The sequence below is a fragment of the Scyliorhinus torazame genome, chromosome 13 (assembly GCF_047496885.1).
Source record: "Scyliorhinus torazame isolate Kashiwa2021f chromosome 13, sScyTor2.1, whole genome shotgun sequence".
Taxonomy (NCBI): Eukaryota; Metazoa; Chordata; class Chondrichthyes; order Carcharhiniformes; family Scyliorhinidae; genus Scyliorhinus; species Scyliorhinus torazame.
The window spans coordinates 100,411,135-100,430,662 of NC_092719.1; the positions used below are offsets into that span (position 1 = coordinate 100,411,135).

General features: G+C 48.1%; 1 protein-coding gene across 1 annotated transcript in view; it reads left to right on the plus strand.

The window, feature by feature from the left end:
• The window catches only part of plxnd1 (plexin D1), a 599,181-nt gene that overhangs the window by 153,227 nt on the left and 426,426 nt on the right, over positions 1-19,528 (plus strand). The window contains exon 6 of the mRNA XM_072471999.1: positions 6,660-6,840. Coding sequence (XP_072328100.1) covers positions 6,660-6,840 — 181 coding nt within the window. The remainder of the gene's footprint in view (positions 1-6,659; positions 6,841-19,528) is intronic.

A 19,528-nucleotide genomic window follows, 5' to 3' on the forward strand; every position in this document is an offset into this window, starting at 1 on the left:
TTTGTGAGGCATGACCTACCCTTCACAAAACCGTGTTGACTATCTCTAATCAAATTATTCCTTTCCAGATGATTATACATCCTGGGCGAAATTCTCCCCAAACGGCGCGATGTCCGCCGACTGGCGCCCAAATCGGCGCCAATCAGACGGGCATCGCGCCGCCCCAAAGGTGCGGAATGCTGGTGTGGAGAGAGTCTCTTCCGCCTCCGCCATGGTGGAGACCGTTGCGGAGGCGGAAGGGAAAGAGTGCCCCCACGGCACAGGCCCGCCCACGGATCGGTGGGCCCTGTTCGCGGGCCAGGCCACCGTGGGGGCACCCCCCGGGGCCAGATCGCCCCGCGCCCCCCCCCAGGAGCCCGGAGCCCGCCCACGCCGCCTTGTCCCGCCGGTAAATAGGTACTTTAATTTACGCCGGCGGGACAGGCAATTTATCGGCGGGACTTGGGCCCATCCGGGCCGGAGAATCGAGCGGGGGGGCCCGCCAACCAGCGAGGCCCGATTCCCGCCCCCGCCGAATATCCGGTACCGGAGACTTCGGCAACCGGCGGGGGCGGGATTCACGGCGGCCAACGGCCATTCTCCGACCCGCTGGGGGGTCGGAGAATGACGCCCCCTATCTCTTATAAACCTTTCCTCACTACTCTTTGCGTAAAGAACCTACCTCTGACCTCTGTCCTATATCTATTACCCCTCAGTTTAAAGTTATGTCCCCTCGTGCCAGCCATATCCATCCGCGGGAGAAGGCTCTCACTGTCCACCCTATCCAACCCCCTGATCATTTTGTATGCCTCTATTAAGTCTCCTCTTAACCTTCTTCTCTCCAACGAAAACAACCTCAAGTCCGTCAGCCTTTCCTCATAAGATTTTCCCTCCATACCAGGCAACATCCTGGTAAATCTCCTCTGCACCCGCTCCAAAGCCTCCACGTCCTTCCTATAATGCGGTGACCAGAACTGTACGCAATACTCCAAATGCGGCCGTACCAGAGTTCTGTACAGCTGCAACATGACCTCCCGACTCCGGAACTCAATCCCTCTACCAATAAAGGCCAACACTCCATAGGCCTTCTTCACAACCCTATCAACCTGGGTGGCAACTTTCAGGGATCTATGTACATGGACACCTAGATCCCTCTGCTCATCCACACTTTCAAGAACTTTACCATTAGCCAAATATTCCGCATTCCTGTTATTCCTTCCAAAGTGAATCACCTCACACTTCTCTACATTAAACTCCATTTGCCACCTCTCAGCCCAGCTCTGCAGCTTATCTATATCCCTCTGTAACCTGCTACATCCTTCCACACTATCGACAACACCACCGACTTTAGTATCGTCTGCAAATTTACTCACCCACCCTTCTGCACCTTCCTCTAGGTCATTGATAAAAATGACAAACAGCAACGGCCCCAGAACAGATCCTTGTGGTACTCCACTTGTGACTGTACTCCATTCTGAACATTTCCCATCAACCACCACCCTCTGTCTTCTTTCAGCTAGCCAATTTCTGATCCACATCTCTAAATCACCCTCAATCCCCAGCCTCCGTATTTTTTGCAATAGCCTACCGTGGGGAACCTTATCAAACGCTTTGCTGAAATCCATATACACCACATCAACTGCTCTACCCTCGTCTACCTGTTCAGTCACCTTCTCAAAGAACTCAATAAGGTTTGTGAGGCATGACCTACCCTTCACAAAGCCATGCTGACCATCCCTGATCATATTATTCCTATCTAGATGATTATAAATCTTGTCCCTTATAATCCCCTCCAAGACTTTACCCACTACAGACGTGAGGCTCACCGGTCTATAGTTGCCGGGGTTGTCTCTGCTCCCCTTTTTGAACAAAGGGACCACATTTGCTGTCCTCCAGTCCTCTGGCACTATTCCTGTAGCCAATGATGACATAAAAATCAAAGCCAAAGGTCCAGCAATCTCTTCCCTGGCCTCCCATAGAATCCTAGGATAAATCCCATCAGGTCCCGGGGACTTATCTATTTTCAGCCTGTCCAGAATTGCCAACACCTCTTCCCTACGTACCTCAATGCCATCTATTCTATTAGCCTGGGGCTCAGCATTCTCCTCCACAACATTATCTTTTTCCTGAGTGAATACTGACGAAAAATATTCATTTAGTATCTCGCCTATCTCTTCAGACTCCACACACAATTTCCCATCCCTGTCCTTGACTGGTCCTACTCTTTCCCTAGTCATTCGCTTATTCCTGACATACCTATAGAAAGCTTTTGGGTTTTCCTTGATCCTTCCTGCCAAATACTTCTCATGTCCCCTCCTTGCTCGTCTTAGCTCTCTCTTTAGATCCTTCCTCGCTACCTTGTAACTATCCATCGCCCCAACCGAAACTTCACACTTCATCTTCACATAGGCCTTCTTCTTCCTCTTAACAAGAGATTCCACTTCCTTGGTAAACCACGGTTCCCTCGCTCGACGCCTTCCTCCCTGTCTGACCGGTATATACTTATCAAGAACACGCAGTAGCTGATCCTTGAACAAGCCCCACTTATCCAGTGTGCCCAACACTTGCAGCCTACTTCTCCACCTTATCCCCCCCAAGTCACGTCTAATGGCATCATAATTGCCCTTCCCCCAGCTATAACTCTTGCCCTGCGGTGTATACTTATCCCTTTCCATCATTAACGTAAACGTCACCGAATTGTGGTCACTGTCCCCAAAGTGCTCTCCTACCTCCAAATCCAACACCTGGCCTGGTTCATTACCCAAAACCAAATCCAACGTGGCCTCGCCTCTTGTTGGCCTGTCAACATATTGTTTCAGGAAACCCTCCTGCACACACTGTACAAAAAACGACCCATCTATTGTACTCGAACTATATATTTTCCAGTCAATATTTGGAAAGTTAAAGTCTCCCATAATAACTACCCTGTTACTTTCGCTCATATCCAGAATCATCTTCGCCATCCTTTCCTCTACATCCCTAGAACTATTAGGAGGCCTATAAAAAACTCCCAACAGGGTGACCTCTCCTTTCATGTTTCTAACCTCAGCCCATACTACCTCGGAAGATGAGTCCCCATCTAGCATCCTCTCAACCACCGTAATACTGCTCTTGACTAGCAGCGCCACACCTCCCCCTCTTTTGCCTCCTTCTCTGAGCTTACTAAAACACCTAAACCCCAGAACCTGCAACATCCATTCCTGTCCCTGCTCGGATATTCGGTTCGATTGATTGGCTGATGGCCAAATGAACTGGCACAAGAGGCTGTGGTCTGCCGGTAACTGGTGGTGATTGGATCCGATCCCACCCGGATGCTTTTCTGAATTCCAAGGTCTTAGTTTTTGATTCTGGAAGCAAGAAGGAGACGAGACTCTGCTAACTGTTCAGAATAGTTGATGTGAATCTGATAACAACTCCAGAAGCCGGCAGTGAGTGCTATCTCTCTCTCCAGAAGGCATGTGGGTGCTGTTTTTCAGAAACTACAGAGGTCTGATTACAAAACATGAACTGAGAGCAAAGTTTGAAGTGCAGTAAGGTGCCTCTCCAGAAAAGTGTGAGTACAACATTTCTGAACTACAGAGAACCTGAATGAATTAATCTACAGAGAAGATCATTAAAGACCGCAAACCAAAGACTTTAATCTGAAAACTTGCTGTGAAGAAAGTGTGCTAAAACTATCATCCGAAATAATGACTCTTTCTTCCTTTCACTGATGATTTTTGCCCCTTTCCACCCCTCTGTGTCTATCTTGTGTGTGTGTGTGTGTGTGTGTAGAGGGTGGGGGCAGGTTAAAGTGGGGATTAGGAATTATCTTACAATTAACCAGTTGTATTTGCTGCATATTTCATTCTCGTTCTCATTATAAATAAAGAGTAATTGTGTACATTTACAAACCTGGGGCGGGATTCTTCGGAAACCAGCGGGGTGGGCAACTCCGGTGCGAAGGAGTGGCGTGAACCACTCCGGTGTCGGGCCGCCCCGTCAGGGAGTGGTTTGCGCCGCACCAGCCGGCATGGAAGGGGCTTGGCGCCACGCCAACCGGCGGCGAAGGGCCTCCGCTGGCCAGCGCGAGTTGGCACATGCGCAGGAGCGGCAGCGTGTGCTGGCGTCACCCAGCGCAAGCACAGGGGAGGGTTCATCTCCGCACCGGCCATCGCGGACCGGTGCACCAGCCGGCACGGAGGAATAGAGTACCCCCACGGCACAGGCTCGCCCGTGGATTGGTGGGCTCCGATCGCGGGCCAGGCCACCATGGGGGCACGCCCCCGGGCCCAAAGCCCCCCACGCCCCCGCCCCCCCCCCGCACCCCCCCCCCCCACCGAGGACCCCGGAGGCCGCCTGCGGGGCCAGGTCCCGCCGGTAAGTACCTGTCGTAACATACGCCGGCGGGTCCTGCCAAAAACTGGTGGCCACTCGGCCTATCGCGGGTCGGAGAATCGGCGGTGGGGTCACTGCCAGCGGCAGCCGACCAGCACAGCGCGATTCCCGCCCCTGCCAAATCTCCGGCGCCGGAGAATTCGGCAGCCGGCGGGGGCGGGATTCACGCCGCCCCCGGCGATTCTCCGACCCGGCAGGGGGTCGGAGAATCCCGCCCCAGGTGATTGTAACTATTGGATAGCCAAGGGCCAAAAACCTTGGATATTCACTAGTGTTGTGACTTTGGGACATGTGGGGGTGGGACTGACTGCGCACTAGCCCAGGGTGTCATAAGAATGCCCTCAGCTGGTGAATCCGTACTCCCCCATATTGAACACCACTTGGAGGAAGCACTGAGCGTGACACAGGCACAGAATGTAATCTGGGCCGGGATTCTCCCCTACCCGGTGGGGCGGGGGTCCGGCGGGATTGAGTGGCGTGAACCACTCTGGCGTTGGGCCGCCTCAAAGGTGCTTTCTCAGCACCTTTAGGGGCCAAGCCCTCACCGTGAGGGGCTAGGCCTGCGCTGGAGTGGATGGCGCGCCGCCGGCCGGCGGGAAAGGCCTTTGGCGCCACGCCACCCGGGGCCGAAGGGACTCCGCCGGTCGGCGGAAGTCCGCGCATGCACGGGAGCGTCAGTGGCTGCTGACGTCATCCCCGCACATGCGCAGGGGGGGGTCACTTCTGCGTCGGCCATCGCGGAGGCTATGACCGAGGCGGAAGGAATAGAGTGCCCCCACAGGCCCGCCCGCGGATCGGTGGGCCCCAATCGCGGGCCAGGCCACCGTGGATGCACCCCCCGGGGCCAGATCGCCCCGTGCCCCCCCCTGGTGCCCGCCCGCGCCGCCAGATCCTGCCGGTAAGGGACCTGGTTCAATTTACGCTGTTTAGTATATTAAAGCCTCAGTTACGTTCATCACCCTTCGTGTGTTTATTGATGGCATATCAATTAATAAACTTCTCAAACTTTCAGTTGCCTGGATCCTGGGGCGGGATTCTCCCCTACCCGGTGGGGCGGGGGTCCGGCGGGATTGAGTGCCGTGAACCACTCCGGAGTCGGGCCACCCCAAAGGTGCGGATTTCTCCACACCTTTAGGGCCAAGCCCTCACCTTGAGGGGCTAGCCCCATGCCGGAGTGGTTGGCGCACCGCCATCCGGTGGGAAAGGCCTTTGGCGCCACGCCAGTCGCAGGGGGGGTGCCTCTGACGCGTCGGCCATCGCGGAGGCTGTGGCCGGGGCGGAAGGAAAAGGGTGCCCCTGTGGCACAGGCCCGCCCGCAGATCGGTGGGCCCCGATCGCGGACCAGGCCACTGTGGGGGCACCCCTCTGGGCCAGAGGACCCCGGAGCCCACCTGCGCCGCCAATCCCGCCGATAAGGTAGGTGGTTTGATTCACGTCGGCGGGACTGGCATGACAGTAGCGGGACTTCAGGCCATCACGGGCCGGAGAATCGCCGGGGGTGGGGGCCCGCCGACTGGCGCGGCGCGATCCCCACCGAATTTTCGGTGCTGGAGAACTTGGCGGCTGGTGGGGGCAGGATTCACGCCGTCCCCCGGCGATTTTCCGACCCGGCGGGAGGTCGGAGAATCCCGCCCCTGAGCTCTGTAAATTCCTTCCTTAACCTCTCTCTTTCCTCCTCGAAAGCACGACTTAAAACCCACCTCTTTGATAAACCTTTGTTCAACTGATCGATTATCTCCTTATGTGACTTGATGTGTGTCATGATATGCACTCATGCACATAATGAGAGACAGACAGGCAATGACGGACACCCAGTACAGCCAATCAACACACAGGACAGAACACAACCAATCACCAGGCAGAACACTAGAGGGGGTCTCCCACTATAAAACACACGAGGCATCAGCACTCTGCCTCTTTCCACTGGTGACAACTGTAGTGACAGTCAGGGTGTATATATCAGTTAGCACCTTCTACACATGGCTCAGAGCTAGTCTGGTCTAGTTAGTTACTAGAAGCACACTTAGATTGGCAGAGTGTCAAACCCAAGCAAACTGTGCACTGCTTAACAAGTTCAACAAAGCGTATTGAACCAACATCACAGTTTGGAGTCTGCTTTCAAGTACAACTGCATCCAGTTGCAGTCCGTGTTACCCCTGGGTGAATAACACAACAATGTGAGATACTGTTTGCTCCCAGGAAGCACGGTGGCCTATTTGACTATATTGGGGATGTTGTATATACATGCGTTGTAGTTGTGTTATATCTCACTGCTGCTTAATGCACTCTTCATCTTACCACAGAACATCGGAATCACCATCAATGGGAATGTTCCACAGCTAATTGGGAGAAAAGTTCATTGTGTATATGGGAATGGGAATAAGACCCAAGCCACCGTATATGAAAATAAATCGAGTCAATCCCAGTTGGTGCACTGCCCATTTCTACAGAAGAACAAATACTCAACCTTCCTGCTGGATAAAGGTACGGGGGCCCATCTGTCAGTGAGTTTGAGAGTTAACCAATTTGTGCTGATGAACAGAGGGAGTGTGGGGCTGGTGAGGACCTGTGCAAGACTGAGGAGAAATGGCGATGATTCTTCCTGAGATACAATTGAATAAACACCACCAGTTTAAACCTGGGTTGTGATGTTGTTTATCCTCGCTCGCACCCCCCACGCCCCCCCACCCCCACCCAGCTGATCACAGTGTCCTGGTTAACGTGGTTATTTAATATTCAGATGATGCAGTGTCCTGGTTAACGTGGTTATTTAATATTGAGATCACACAGTGTCCTGGTTAATGCTGGTTATTTAATATTTAGATCACACAGTGTCCTGGTTAACGTGGTTATTTAATATTTAGATCACACAGTGTCCTGGTTAATGCTGGTTATTTAATATTTAGATCACACAGTGTCCTGGTTAATGCCGGTTATATAATATTTAGATCACACAGTGTCTTGGTTAATGCTGGTTATTTAATATTTAGATGATGCAGTGTCCTGGTTAACGCTGGTTATTTAATATTTAGATCACACAGTGTCCTGGTTAATGCTGGTTATTTAATATTCAGATCACACAGTGTCCTGGTTAACGTGGTTATTTAATATTTAGATCACACAGTGTCCTGGTTAATGCTGGTTATTTAATATTTAGATCACACAGTGTCCTGGTTAATGCCGGTTATTTAATATTGAGATCACAGTGTCCTGGTTAATGCTGGTTATTTAATATTTAGATCACACAGTGTCTTGGTTAATGCCGGTTATTTAATATTTAGATGATGCAGTGCCCTGGTTAACGCTGGTTATTTAATATTTAGATCACACAGTGTCCTGGTTAATGCTGGTTATTTAATATTTAGATCACATTGTCCTGGTTAACGCTGGTTATTTAATATTTAGATCACACAGTGTCCTGGTTAACGTGGTTATTTAATATTTAGATCACACAGTGTCCTGGTTAATGCTGGTTATTTAATATTTAGATCACATTGTCCTGGTTAACGCTGGTTATTTAATATTTAGATCACACAGTGTCCTGGTTAACGTGGTTATTTAATATTTAGATCACACAGTGTCCTGGTTAATGCTGGTTATTTAATATTTAGATCACACAGTGTCCTGGTTAATGCCGGTTATTTAATATTGAGATCACAGTGTCCTGGTTAATGCTGGTTATTTAATATTTAGATCACACAGTGTCCTGGTTAATGCTGGTTATTTAATATTTAGATCACACAGTGTCCTGGTTAATGCTGGTTATGTAATATTTAGATCACACAGTGTCCTGGTTAATGCCGGTTATTTAATATTGAGATCACAGTGTCCTGGTTAATGCTGGTTATTTAATATTTAGATCACACAGTGTCCTGGTTAATGCCGGTTATTTAATATTTAGATCACACAGTGTCTTGGTTAATGCCGGTTATTTAATATTTAGATGATGCAGTGCCCTGGTTAACGCTGGTTATTTAATATTTAGATGATGCAGTGTCCTGGTTAATGCTGGTTATTTAATATTCAGATGATGCAGTGTCCTGGTTAATGCTGGTTATTTAATATTTAGATCACACAGTGTCCTGGTTAATGCTGGTTATTTAATATTTAGATCACACAGTGTCCTGGTTAATGCTGGTTATTTAATATTTAGATCACACAGTGTCCTGGTTAATGCCGGTTATTTAATATTGAGATCACAGTGTCCTGGTTAATGCTGGTTATTTAATATTTAGATCACACAGTGTCCTGGTTAATGCTGGTTATTTAATATTTAGATCACACAGTGTCCTGGTTAATGCTGGTTATTTAATATTCAGATCACACAGTGTCCTGGTTAACGCTGGTTATTTAATATTTAGATCACACAGTGTCCTGGTTAATGCTGGTTATTTAATATTTAGATCACAGTGTCCTGGTTAACGCTGGTTATTTAATATTTAGATCACACAGTGTCCTGGTTAATGCTGGTTATTTAATATTTAGATCACACTGTGTCCTGATTAATGCTGGTTATTTAATATTTCGATCACACACTGTCCTGGTTAACGCTGGTTATTTAATATTTAGATCACACAGTGTCCTGGTTAATGCTGGTTATTTAATATTCAGATGATGCAGTGCCCTGGTTAACGCTGGTTATTTAATATTTAGATCACACAGTGTCCTGGTTAATGCTGGTTATTTAATATTTAGATCACACAGTGTCCTGGTTAATGCAGGTTATTTAATATTTAGATGATGCAGTGTCCTGGTTAACGTGGTTATTTAATATTTAGATCACACAGTGTCCTGGTTAATGCTGGTTATTTAATATTTAGATCACAGTGTCCCGGTTAATGCTGGTTATTTAATATTTAGATCACACAGTGTCCTGGTTAATGCTGGTTATTTAATATTTAGATCACAGTGTCCCGGTTAATGCTGGTTATTTAATATTTAGATCACACAGTGTCCTGGTTAATGCTGGTTATTTAATATTTAGATCACAGTGTCCCGGTTAATGCTGGTTATTTAATATTTAGATCACACAGTGTCCTGGTTAATGCTGGTTATTTAATATTTAGATCACAGTGTCCCGGTTAATGCTGGTTATTTAATATTTAGATCACACAGTGTCCTGGTTAATGTGGTTATTTAATATTTAGATCACACAGTGTCCTGGTTAATGTGGTTATTTAATATTTAGATCACACAGTGTCCTGGTTAACGTGGTTATTTAATATTTAGATCACACAGTGTCCTGGTTAATGCTGGTTATTTAATATTTAGATCACACAGTGTCCTGGTTAATGCTGGTTATTTAATATTTAGATCACAGTGTCCCGGTTAATGCTGGTTATTTAATATTTAGATCACACAGTGTCCTGGTTAATGCTGGTTATTTAATATTTAGATCACAGTGTCCCGGTTAATGCTGGTTATTTAATATTTAGATCACACAGTGTCCTGGTTAATGCTGGTTATTTAATATTTAGATCACACAGTGTCCTGGTTAATGTGGTTATTTAATATTTAGATCACACAGTGTCCTGGTTAACGTGGTTATTTAATATTTAGATCACACAGTGTCCTGGTTAATGCTGGTTATTTAATATTTAGATCACACAGTGTCCTGGTTAATGTGGTTATTTAATATTTAGATCACACAGTGTCCTGGTTAATGCTGGTTATTTAATATTTAGATCACACAATGTCCTGGTTAATGTGGTTATTTAATATTTAGATCACACAGTGTCCTGGTTAACGCTGGTTATTTAATATTTAGATCACACAGTGTCCTGGTTAATGTGGTTATTTAATATTTAGATCACACAGTGTTCTGGTTAATGCTGGTTATTTAATATTTAGATCACACAGTGTCCTGGTTAATGCTGGTTATTTAATATTTAGATCACACAGTGTCCTGGTTAATGCCGGTTATTTAATATTTAGATCGCACAGTGTCCTGGTTAATGCTGGTTATTTAATATTTAGATCACACAGTGTCCTGGTTAATGCTGGTTATTTAATATTTAGATCACACACTGTCCTGGTTAATGCCGGTTATTTAATATTGAGATCACAGTGTCCTGGTTAATGCTGGTTATTTAATATTTAGATCACACAGTGTCTTGGTTAATGCCGGTTATTTAATATTTAGATCACACTGTGTCCTGGTTAATGCTGGTTATTTAATATTTAGATCACACAGTGTCCTGGTTAATGCTGGTTATTTAATATTTAGATCACACAGTGTCCTAGTTAATGCTGGTTATTTAATATTTAGATCACACAGTGTCCTGGTTAATGCTGGTTATTTAATATTTAGATCACACAGTGTCCTGGTTAATGCTGGTTATTTAATATTTAGATCACACAGTGTCCTGGTTAATGCTGGTTATTTAATATTTAGATCACACAGTGTCCTAGTTAATGCTGGTTATTTAATATTTAGATCACACAGTGTCCTGGTTAATGCTGGTTATTTAATATTTAGATCACACAGTGTCCTAGTTAATGCTGGTTATTTAATATTTAGATCACAGTGTCCTGGTTAATGCTGGTTATTTAATATTTAGATCACAGTGTCCTGGTTAATGCTGGTTATTTAATATTTAGATCACACAGTGTCCTGGTTAATGCTGGTTATTTAATATTTAGATCACATTGTCCTGGTTAACGCTGGTTATTTAATATTTAGATCACACAGTGTCCTGGTTAATGCTGGTTATTTAATATTTAGATCACACAGTGTCCTGGTTAATGCTGGTTATTTAATATTTAGATCACACAGTGTCTTGGTTAATGCCGGTTATTTAATATTTAGATCACACAGTGTCCTGGTTAACGCTTGTTATTTAATATTTAGATCACACTGTGTCCTGGTTAATGCTGGTTATTTAATATTTAGATCACACTGTGTCCTGGTTAACGCTGGTTATTTAATATTTAGATCACACTGTGTCCTGGTTAATGCTGGTTATTTAATATTTAGATCACACTGTGTCCTGGTTAACGCTGGTTATTTAATATTTAGATCACACAGTGTCCTGGTTAACGCTGGTTATTTAATATTTAGATCACACTGTGTCCTGGTTAATGCAGGTTATTTAATATTTAGATCACACAGTGTCCTGGTTAATGCTGGTTATTTAATATTTAGATCACACTGTGTCCTGGTTAATGCAGGTTATTTAATATTTAGATCACACAGTGTCCTGGTTAATGCTGGTTATTTAATATTTAGATCACACTGTGTCCTGGTTAATGCAGGTTATTTAATATTTAGATCACACAGTGTCCTGGTTAATGCTGGTTATTTAATATTTAGATCACACAGTGTCCTGGTTAATGCCGGTTATTTAATATTGAGATCACAGTGTCCTGGTTAATGCTGGTTATTTAATATTTAGATCACACAGTGTCTTGGTTAATGCCGGTTATTTAATATTTAGATCACACAGTGTCCTGGTTAACTCTGATTATTTAATATTTAGATCACAGTGTCCTGGTTAATGCTGGTTATTTAATATTTAGATCACACTGTGTCCTGGTTAACGGTGGTTATTTAATATTTAGATCACACTGTGTCCTGGTTAATGCTGGTTATTTAATATTCAGATCACACAGTGTCCTGGTTAATGCTGGTTATTTAATATTTAGATCACACTGTGTCCTGGTTAACGCTGGTTATTTAATATTTAGATCACACAGTGTCCTGGTTAATGCTGGTTATTTAATATTTAGATCACACTGTGTCCTGGTTAACGGTGGTTATTTAATATTTAGATCACACAGTGTCCCGGTTAACGCTGGTTATTTAATATTTAGATCACAGTGTCCTGGTTAATGCTGGTTATTTAATATTTAGATCACAGTGTCCTGATTAATGCTGGTTACTTAATATGTAGAGCACCCAGTGTCCTGGTTAACGCTGGTTATTTAATATTTAGATCACACAGTGTCCTGGTTAATGCCGGTTATTTAATATTTAGATCACACAGTGTCCTGGTTAATGCTGGTTATTCAATATTTAGATCACACAGTGTCCTGGTTAACGCTGGTTATTTAATATTTAAATCACACTGTGTCCTGGTTAACGCTGGTTATTTAATATTTAGATCACACAGTGTCCTGGTTAACGCTGGTTATTTAATATTTAGATCATACAGTGTCCTGGTTAATGCTGGTTATTTAATATTTAGATCACACTGTGTCCTGGTTAACGGTGGTTATTTAATATTTAGATCACACAGTGTCCTGGTTAATGCTGATTATTTAATATTTAGATCACACAGTGTCCTGGTTAACGCTGGTTATTTAATATTTAGATCACACAGTGTCCCGGTTAATGCTGGTTATTTAATATTTAGATCACACAGTGTCCTGGTTAATGCTGGTTATTTAATATTTAGATCACACAGTGTCCTGGTTAATGTGGTTATTTAATATTTAGATCACACTGTGTCCTGGTTAATGCCGGTTATTTAATATTTAGATCACACAGTGTCCTGGTTAATGCCGGTTATTTAATATTGAGATCACAGTGTCCTGGTTAATGCTGGTTATTTAATATTTAGATCACACAGTGTCCTGGTTAATGCCGGTTACTTAATATTTAGATCACACACTGTCCTGGTTAATGCCGGTTACTTAATATTTAGATCACACAGTGGCCTGGTTAATGCTGGATATTTCATATTTAGATCACACAGTGTCCTGGTTAATGCTGGTTATTTAATATTTAGATCACAGTGTCCTGGTTAATGCTGGTTATTTAATATTTAGATCACACAGTGTCCTGGTTAATGCCGCTTATTTAATATTGAGATCACAGTGTCCTGGTTAATGCTGGTTATTTAATATTTAGATCACAGTGTCCCGGTTAATGCTGGTTATTTAATATTTCGATCACACAGTGTCCCGGTTAACGCTGGTTATTTAATATTTCGATCACACACTGTCCTGGTTAATGCTGGTTATTTAATATTTAGATCACAGTGTCCCGGTTAATGCTGGTTATTTAATATTTAAATCACACTGTGTCCTGGTTAATGCTGGTTATTTAATATTTCGATCACACACTGTCCTGGTTAACGCTGGTTATTTAATATTTAGATCACAGTGTCCCGGTTAATGCTGGTTATTTAATATTTAGATCGCACATTGTCCCGGTTAACGCTGGTTATTTAATATTTAGATCACACAGTGTCCTGGTTAATGCCGGTTATTTAATATTTAGATCACACAGTGTCCTGATTAATGCTGGTTATTTAATATTTAGATCACACAGTGTCCTGGTTACCGCTGGTTAATTACTATAGAGATCGCACATTGTCCTGGTTAATGCCGGTTATTTAATATTTAGATCACACAGTGTCCTGGTTAACGCTGGTTATTCAATATTTAGATCACACAGTGTCCTGGTTAACGCTGCTTATTTAATATTTTTTTAAAAAAGATATATTTATCAAAGTTTTTTAACACAATTTTTCTCCCTTACAAACAATAATCCCCCCCCCCTCGTAACAAAAAAAACGAGAAATCGCGCAGAGCAAGATATATACATGGCAAAATGATATATTTACACAGCTTTGTACACTGGCCCTCACCCGTACGTGCCAGTTTCCCCAACCCTTCATGTTGTCTCTTGCTCATCCGCCCTCCCAGGCAGTCCCCCCTTTCCCCCCCCCCCACTCCCAGGACGTCCCCTCCACCTCCCCCCCCCCACCCCACAAGGTTGCTGCTGATGCTGACCGACCTTCCTCTAACGCTCCGCGAGATAGTCTAGGAACGGTTGCCACCGCCTGTAGAACCCCTGCGCAGACCCTCTCAAGGCGAACTTAATCCTCTCCAACTTTATGAACCCAGCCATATCATTTATCCAGGCCTCCACGCTGGGGGGCTTCGCCTCCTTCCACATTAGCAAGATCCTTCGCCGGGCTACTCGGCCAGAATGCTGGCCTCTTTCGCCTCCTGCACTCCCGGTTCGTCCACTACTCCAAATATAGCTAGCCCCCAGCTTGGCTTGACCCGGACTTTCACCACCTGAGACATTGCTCCCGCCACTCCTCTCCAGAACCCCTCCAGTGCCGGGCATGACCAAAACATATGGACATGGTTCGCCGGGCTCCCTGAGCACCTTCCACATCTGTCCTCTACCCCAAAGAACCTACTCAACCTCGCCCCCGTCAAGTGCGCTCTGTGGACCACCTTAAATTGTATCAGGCTGAGCCTGGCACACGAGGAGGAGGAATTAACCCTACCTAGGGCATCAGCCCACAGACCTTCCTCGATCTCCTCCCCCAGCTCCTCCTCCCGTTTACCCTTCAACTCTTCTACCAGCGCTTCCCCCTCTTCTTTCAACTCCTGGTGTATTTCCGACACCTTGCCCTCCCCGACCCATACACCCGAGATCACCCTATCTTGAACTTCTTGTGCCGGGAGCAACGGGAATTCCCTCATCTGTCGCCTCACAAAAGCCCTCACCTGCATATATCTAAACGGGGGTAACTCGAACTTCTCCTCCAGTGCGCCTAGGCTCGCAAAAGTCCCGTCGATGAACAGGTCCCCCATTCTTCCAATCCCCGCCCGATGCCAGCTCTGGAACCCCCCGTCCATCTTCCCCGGGACAAACTGGTGGTTACCCCTGATCGGGGACCACACCGATGCTCCCATTGCACCCCGGTGCCGTCTCCACTGGCCCCAGATCCTTAGCGTTGCCGCCACCACCGGGCTTGTGGTATACTTTGTCGGTGAGAGCGGCAGCGGTGCCATCACCAACGCCCCCAGGCTCGTTCCTTTACAGGACGGCGTCTCCATCCTCTTCCATGCCGCCCCCTCTCCCTCCATAACCCACTTGCGGATCATCGCCACATTTGCTGCCCAGTAGTAGCTCCCCAGGTTTGGCAGCGCCAACCCTCCACGGTCCCTACTGCATTCCAGGAACCCTCTCCTTACTCTCGGGGTCTTATTCGCCCACACAAACCCTATAATACTCCTGCCTACTCTCTTAAAAAAGGCCTTAGTGATCACGATGGGAAGGCACTGAAACACAAACAGAAACTTCGGAAGGACCACCATTTTGACCGACTGCACTCTACCCGCCAGCGAGAGCGGTAACATGTCCCATCTTTTGAAATCCTCCTCCATTTGCTCCACCAACCTCGTCAGATTCATTTTATGTAGGGTCCCCCAACTCCTGGCTATCTGGATCCCCAGATACCAAAAGCTCCCCTCCGCCCTCCTCAGCAGTAGGTCCCCTATCCCTATTTCTTGGTCCCCCGCCTGTAATACAAAGAGCTCACTCTTCCCTACATTGAGCTTATAGCCCGAAAACTCCTCAAACTCCCTTAGAGTCTGCATGACCTCCACCATCCCCTCCATTGGATCCGCCACGTACAGCAACAGGTCATCCGCATATAGCGACACCCGATGCTCTTCTCCCCCTCGGACCACCCCCCTCCATTTATTAGACTCCCTCAATGCCATGGCCAATGGTTCAATTGCCAATGCGAACAACAGGGGGCACCCCTGCCTCGTCCCTCGGTACAGTCGAAAGTACTCCGACCTCCGCCGGTTCATCCCTACACTCGCCATCGGGGCTCTGTAAAGGAGCTTAACCCAAATGATAAACCCTACCCCGAACCCAAACCTACGCAGCACCTCCCAGAGGTACTCCCACTCTACTCGGTCAAAGGCCTTCTCCGCGTCCATAGCTGCCACTATCTCCGCCTCTCCCTCCTCCGATGGCATCATTATCACGTTTAAGAGCCGCCGCACATTGGTGTTTAATTGCCTGCCCTTTACAATTCCCGTCTGGTCCACGTGGATTACCCCCGGGACACAGTCCTCGATCCTCGTGGCCAGCACTTTTGCCAGCAACTTTGCATCCACATTCAGGAGCGAGATCGGCCTGTACGATCCACATTGCAGTGGGTCCTTGTCCCACTTTAGGATCAAAGAAATTGTCGCTTCCGACATTGTCGGGGGCAGGGTCCCCTCCTCTCTTGCCTCATTAAAGGTCCTCACCAGCAGCGGGGCCAACAGGTCTGTGTACTTCCTGTAGAACTCCACCGGGAATCCGTCCGGTCCCGGGGCCCTCCCCGCCTGCATGCTCCCCAAACCCTTGCTCAGCTCCTCCAACCCAATTGGTGCCCCCAAACCAGCCACCTCTTGCTCCTCCACCCTCGGGAATCTCAGCTGATCTAGGAATCGTCTCACCCCCTCTTCCCCGCTGGGGGCTGGGATCTGTACAGCTCTTCATAAATGAATACCTTGTTTATTTTCATCGCACTCCAAACCGTGGCTTCCCTTCCATCTTTGACTCCCCCTATTTCCCTCGCTGCCATCCTCTTACGGAGCTGGTGTGCCAGCATCCGACTAGCCTTTTCCCCATACTCGTAGGTCGCCCCCTGCGCTTTCCTCCACTGTGCCTCCGCCTTCCCTGTGGTCAACAGGTCAAACTCCGTCTGGAGCCGTCGTCTTTCCGCAAGTAATCTTTCCTCCGGGGCCTCTGCGTATCTCCTGTCCACTCTCAAAATCTCCCCCACTAACTGCTCCCTTTCCATACCCTCTGTCTTCTCCCTATGAGCCCTAATGGAAATTAGCTCTCCCCTGATCACCACCGTCAACGCCTCCCATACCACCCCCACCCGCACCTCCCCGTTGTCGTTGGCCTCCAAGTACCTTTCGATACACCCCCTCACCTTTCCACACACCACCTCGTCCGCCAGCAGTCCCACATCCAGCCGCCACAACGGGCGTTGGTCCCTCTCCTCTCCCAGCTCCAGTTCCACCCAGTGCGGGGCATGGTCTGAAACGGCTATAGCCGAAAAATCCTGTCCCCTCCACCCTCGGGATGAGCGCCCTACCCAGAACAAAGAAATCTATCCGGGAGTAGGCTTTGTGTACATGGGAGAAGAAAGAAAATTCCCTGGCCTGCGGCCTTGCAAACCGCCATGGGTCCACTCCCCCCACCTGATCCATAAACCCCCAAAGTACCTTGGCCGCCGCCGGCCTCTTTCCAGTCCTTGATTTGGAGTGGTCCAGTGCTGGATCCAACACTGTATTGAAGTCCCCTCCCATTATCAGGCCTCCTATCTCCAGGTCCGGAATGCGCCCCAACATGCGCTTCATGAATCCTGCATCATCCCAGTTCGGGGCGTATACGTTTACCAACACCACCCACGTCCCTTGCAGCCTACCGCTCACCATTACATTGTCCGCTACAATAGTCTTGGCCTCGAATGACACCCGCTTTCCCACCAATATTGCCACCCCTCTATTCTTCGCGTCCAGTCCCGAGTGGAATATCTGTCCTACCCATCCCTTTCTTAGCCTGACCTGGTCCGCCACCTTCAGGTGTGTCTCTTGGAGCATGGCCACATCCGCCTTCAGTCCCTTTAAGTGCGCGAACACTCGAACCCTCTTCACCGGCCCATTCAGGCTCCTCACGTTCCACGTTATCAGCCGGATTGGAGGGACTCTCACCACCACACCCCCCCCCCCCCCCCCCCCCCCGCCCCCCCACGCCCCGCCGACTAGCCATCTCCTTTTCTGGGCCAGTCCCGTGTCCACGCCTCCCTCACCCTCCAGTCCCCAGAGGGGGGACCCCCGTCCCGACCACCTCTTCTGTGTCCCATTCCCTTTCGGCCAGTGCAGCAGCAACCCTTTTCCCCCCCCTCCCCTCCCCCCGCTAGACCCCTGTCTAGCTTTTTTGCTCCCCCCATGTCACTCCCGTACGTCAGCTGACGCCTGCTGACCCCGGCTTCCCCCGCCGTCCCATTGACCTCCCTGCGTGGGAGTCTCCCAATCCATATGCATTCCTTCGTTCCCCTTCCCGCCTTTCCAAAGCCCGCTCCGCCCCCTCTGGCGCAGCTCCTGTCGCGGCCTTGTCTCTCTCCCCCAGCCCATGTAACATTTCCTGCGCGTGATTGACCCCCTATATACAACAACCATCACATATAAAACCCCAAAACATCCCCCCCCCCACCCTCACAAGCCCTCAGTTAGAGTCCAACTTTTCGGCTTGTACAAAGGTCCACGCCTCTTCAGGCGTTTCGAAGTAATAGTGTTGGCCCTTGTATGTGACCCACAGTCGCGCTGGCTGCAGCATTCCGAATTTCACTTCTTTCCGGTACAACGCCGCTTTGGCCCGGTTGAAACCCGCTCTCCGCTTTGCAACCTCCGTGCTCCAGTCCGGGTATATTCGGATCTCTGCATTATCCCACTTACTGCTCCGCTCCTTCTTGGCCCATCTCAGGACCCACTCTCTGTCCGTGAACCGGTGGAACCTCACCACCATCGCCCTTGGCGGCTCATTTGCCTGGGGCTTCTTCGCCAGCACCCGATGTGCCCCGTCCAACTCCAGCGGCCTCGAAGGGGCCTTCGTGCCCATCATCACCTCAAGCATCGTGCTCGCGTATGCCCCGGCATCAGCCCCCTCCACTCCCTCAGGGAGACCCAGGATTCGCAGATTCTTTCTCCTCGACCTGTTCTCCAGGTCTTCGAGTCTTCCCGCCCACCTCTTGTGTAGCGCCTCGTTCTGCTTCACTCTCACCGCCAGGCCCACGAGCTCGTCCTCGTTCTGACTAACTCTTTTCTGTACCTCCTGGATCTTTGCTTCTTGGGCCTCCTGGGTGATCCCGAGTCCTTCAATTGCCGAAAGCATAGGCGCCAACATCTCCTTGCGCATTTCCTCGCGCTGCTCCTCGAAGCAGCGCTTGATGAACTCCTGCAGCTCCCCTTTGTCCCTGGCCACCGCCATTTTGTTTTCTTTCCCTCGCTTCTCCTGTTGCTCCAGTGCCGCTCCTTTGGCCGTTACACTTCTGGTCCGTTTCATAGAAGTTGGAGAGGGGACCTCTCTCTTCCCTTCCCCACGGGCTGCGTCAAAAAAAAGTTCCATTGGAGCTCCTCTAACGAGCCAGAAAGTCCGTGGTAGCGGGAGCTGCCGAATCGTGCGGCTTAGCTCCGCATAGCCGCAACCGGAAGTCGAGAGGGAATCCTTTTGGCAGTATTCGCTTCACCAGTCTGCCCCAAGAAGTCTATGGAAACTCCTGAAAAAGGTCTGAGAGTCAGTTCCAGACGGGAGCTGCCGAATGCGCGACCTACTCCTCCATGGCCGCCACCGGAAGCCTCGTCCCTGCTTCTTCAATGGCCTTGGTAGATCTTTCACAGTTGTTCCCTCTGC